At 36.8% G+C, this 3666-nt stretch overlaps 1 protein-coding gene across 1 annotated transcript in view; it reads left to right on the forward strand.

The window, feature by feature from the left end:
- The window catches only part of LOC106468374 (regulator of G-protein signaling 12-like), an 84084-nt gene that overhangs the window by 26292 nt on the left and 54126 nt on the right, over nt 1–3666 (forward strand). The window contains exon 3 of the mRNA XM_013928791.2: nt 2535–2596. Within this exon, the coding sequence (XP_013784245.1) occupies nt 2535–2596 (62 nt within the window). The remainder of the gene's footprint in view (nt 1–2534; nt 2597–3666) is intronic.

Genomic DNA, 3666 nt, shown 5'->3' on the forward strand with positions numbered 1-3666 from the left:
GTATGACATATGAAAACAAAACAAGACAAACATTAGCCGAAAAGAAAAGTGAAACATAATTTGAATATTTAATTTATATACATGATTTGCAGCTCTAAGCTGAGAGTGTGTGTTACATTTTGGTCTGATTGGGAGGCACATAAAAACAAGTCACGAAACTTAACTAATGAAAAAAACTAACAAGTGCCTAAATTTGAGGCCCCCTCTGAGCTTGAGACCTGGGCCAAATGGTCCTCCCTCTAATTGGCCCTACTCTACAGATAAACGGATTCCATTCAACATTATGAATACGTAAACAAATACTTAAGAATTAGTAAACCATAGTGGAAAATCGTAACAGTTGTCAACAAATATAAAAACTGACTTGTTTGAGCGTAAACTATAAAATAGGCTATTTGCGCTCTGTCCACTACAGGAAATCAAACCTCCGATTTCAACGTTGTAAGTTTGGAAACTTACCGTTGATCTACCAGGGGACCATATAAAACCTACAAAATTTTTCAGAATGTTTTTATTTTGAAATGAAAAATTCAAATTCTAAATAAATTATATTATAATTAGCAACAACAAAAAAAAAGATCCACTTACTGTTCAAACTCTCACTCCTTTTTATACATATTCAAATCACGATGTGTTATTCAAGTTCGAAGCCAGGCCCCATTATTTATAATGTCTTCTTCTCTATAACGTAACCATATACTGTCTCTCAGTAACTCAGCGGTAACTTTGAGAGCTTATAACACCGATATTCGGGTTCGATTCCTGCGGAGGGGGTCAGGCCCGGCATGGCCAGGTGGTTAGGGCGCTCGACTCCCAATCTGAGGGTCGCGGGTTCGAATCCCCGTCGCACCAAACATGCTCGCCCTTTTAGCCGTGAGGGCGTTATGATGTCACGGTCAATCCCACTATTCGTTGGTAAAAGAGTAGCCCAAGAGTTGGCGGTGGGTGGTGATGACTAGCTGCCTTCCCTCTAGTCTTACACTGCTAAATTAGGGACGGCTAGCGCAGATAGCCCTCGTGTAGCTTTGCGCGAAATTCATAACAAACAAACAAACTATCCTGCGGAGGGCACAGCTTTTTACGTAAAATAAACAAAAAATATATTTTGTTTTTCTATACCAATTCGTAGTCAGGATTGCATTAAACTTTTAATAAATAGCCTTCTTGTTACAAAAAATCTTACAAGTCTGGAATACATAAATATATCTTGTTAAAAGATATACGAAAAATAATTACTAGTTTTAACAGACTTACACTACAACTAAACACGATAGTCCGGGGGTGACCTAATAGTTAAAATGCTGGACTGAGGATCTGGGGGGGGGTCTGTATTTTGGGACCAAAGGTACATTGTAAGACTGATGGTCAAATCATAGTATTCAATTAAAGGAGTCCAAGAGTTAGCGGTGGATGCTGTTGGCTATCTGCCTTCCCTCTGGTCTATCACTGGAAAATTATGGCGATTTATGCGTAAATACGTGAATATCCAAATTTAATAAATCAAACAAGAGATGTTTTTGTTTAATTTTGTATTATTGACTTTGCTAACATACAGTTTTCTACAAGTAAATAATTTAAAACACGAAAAACTGTTCCAAAATGTAATTATATTTAGAACTTAAAATAATATTTTATCTTCAGTAAATACAAAGTTCCATTTTCATAGATATTTGTTTGTTTGTTTTTGAATTTCGCGCTATCTGCGCCAGCCGTCCCTAATTTAGCAGTGTAAAACTAGAGGGAAGGCAGCTAGTCATCACCACCCACCGCCAACTTTTGGGTTACTCTTTTACCAACGAATAGTGGATTGACCGTCACATCATAACTTCCCTACGGCTGAAAGGGGCGAGCATGTTTGGTGGGACGGGGATTCGAACCCGCGACCCTCAGATTACGAGTCGAGTGTCCTAACCAGCTGGCCATGCCGGGCTTTCGTAGATATACCCTTTTTACTAAACATTTTTTATACTATGATTTTTTTTCCTACCTGGTGTCTAGAAATTAAATTGTTGTACATACGGTATTCTTCAGTAAAGAGATACGTCCAATTAAATCACGGTTGCAATCGTCAGAGAAACGCTGAGGATCACTAAAGTTTGAAGAATGAAGACCGAAGTGTAGGAAATGACAAGTGTTGGAGTTACAGTTTAAGATGTTCAAAACACAGGTTGAGCAGTGCAATACGAGGAAGAAGAAAAAAAGAGCTGTACACATCAACATAGTTGTGGGTTTTATTTGGGAACTGGCATGTACTTTTAAAGAAGATGTACAATTTGTATGAAGAATTTGTAGGTTGGAGAAGAAGTTGGAGGCTATCATAATTAAAGTAGAGGCAATAGATAAAGAGAAGTGTATACTGTGGGAAATGGCAGCAGGATTTTAAGAGGAGCTGAAGTTTTTACATGCAAATAATACATCAGCTAACAATGACTTTCAGGAAGTTAGAAACAGTACTATTAGGGCTAAAAATAGTGAATTTAATTATAATGAGCCTATTCTATTGAGCAACAAATTTCAGCCCTTGGTTTCTATAGATGGTGTCAGAGAAGGAAATTGATGATAAGGAGGTTATAGTTATAGGTGACTCCTTGACAAGGCATATGGATAGAATAGTCTGTGGGGTAAATAGGGAGAAAAGAATCAGATTATGATACCCAGGGGCACAGGTGGAGGATATAACTGACAGAGCAGGAGATATAATAAAGGGGGCTAGGAGAGATGCAGTTTTTGTGGTGAATGTACGGGCTAATGATGTAGAGAAAGATAGGTCAGAGGAGGTAACTAATAAGTTCAAGGGGTCGATAAAGGTATTTAAAGAAAAAGGCCGTAACATAATTTTATCAGGGATACTGCCCAGAATTAACTGTGGAGATGAAGTTAAAAGTAGGTCATTAGGGCTAAATTCTAGGCTTAGGTTAGTATGTAAGGATGAGCAGATTGGCTGGTTGAACTTGTGGGATCAGTTCAGTGGAAGAAGGGAGCTTTTTGGAATGAATGGTTTACATTTAAATAGAGTAGGAGCTGGCTTGTTTGCTATTAACTCAGCTGTAAGGGAAGTTTTAAACTAGGATTAGACAGTGTTGAGGGCCAGGATAAACTAAATGCAAAAGAATAAGAGGTGGAAAAAAGTTTAGCATAGGAAATGAGTATAGAAGTAGTTATAAGGATAAGCTTAATTGTTAGTATTGTAATGCTAGAAGTATAAGAAATAAAATAGATGACTTTAGAGCACTGGTAGGAATGGAGAATTTTGATATAATGGGAATATCTGAAACATGGTTAAACGTAGATGATTTTGATGACAAAAATTTATTTGAAATATATGGTTACAGGACATTTAATAGGGATAGAGTGACTATATATGTAAAATGCGAATTACACCCTGATGAAGTTGAGGATATCAAAGATAATAGCAAAGAGATTGAATCCATTCAGGTTTTTATTAGTGGATATAAATGGAAAACGCTTTTAGTTAGAATATGTTACAGACCACCAAATAATACTGATGAAATTAGTGAGAAACTTTACAATGATATTAAGATTTCAGCTGTTAATGAAGTCATAATTATGGGTAATTTTAATTTCAGGCATATAGATTGGGAAATTCTAGAGTCAAACCATGAGGGAGAAAGTTTTTGGAAACTGTTCAAGTTGGCCTTCTTCACC

Source organism: Limulus polyphemus, unplaced genomic scaffold, assembly GCF_000517525.1.
Source record: "Limulus polyphemus unplaced genomic scaffold, Limulus_polyphemus-2.1.2 Scaffold2983, whole genome shotgun sequence".
Lineage (NCBI taxonomy): Eukaryota > Metazoa > Arthropoda > Merostomata > Xiphosura > Limulidae > Limulus > Limulus polyphemus.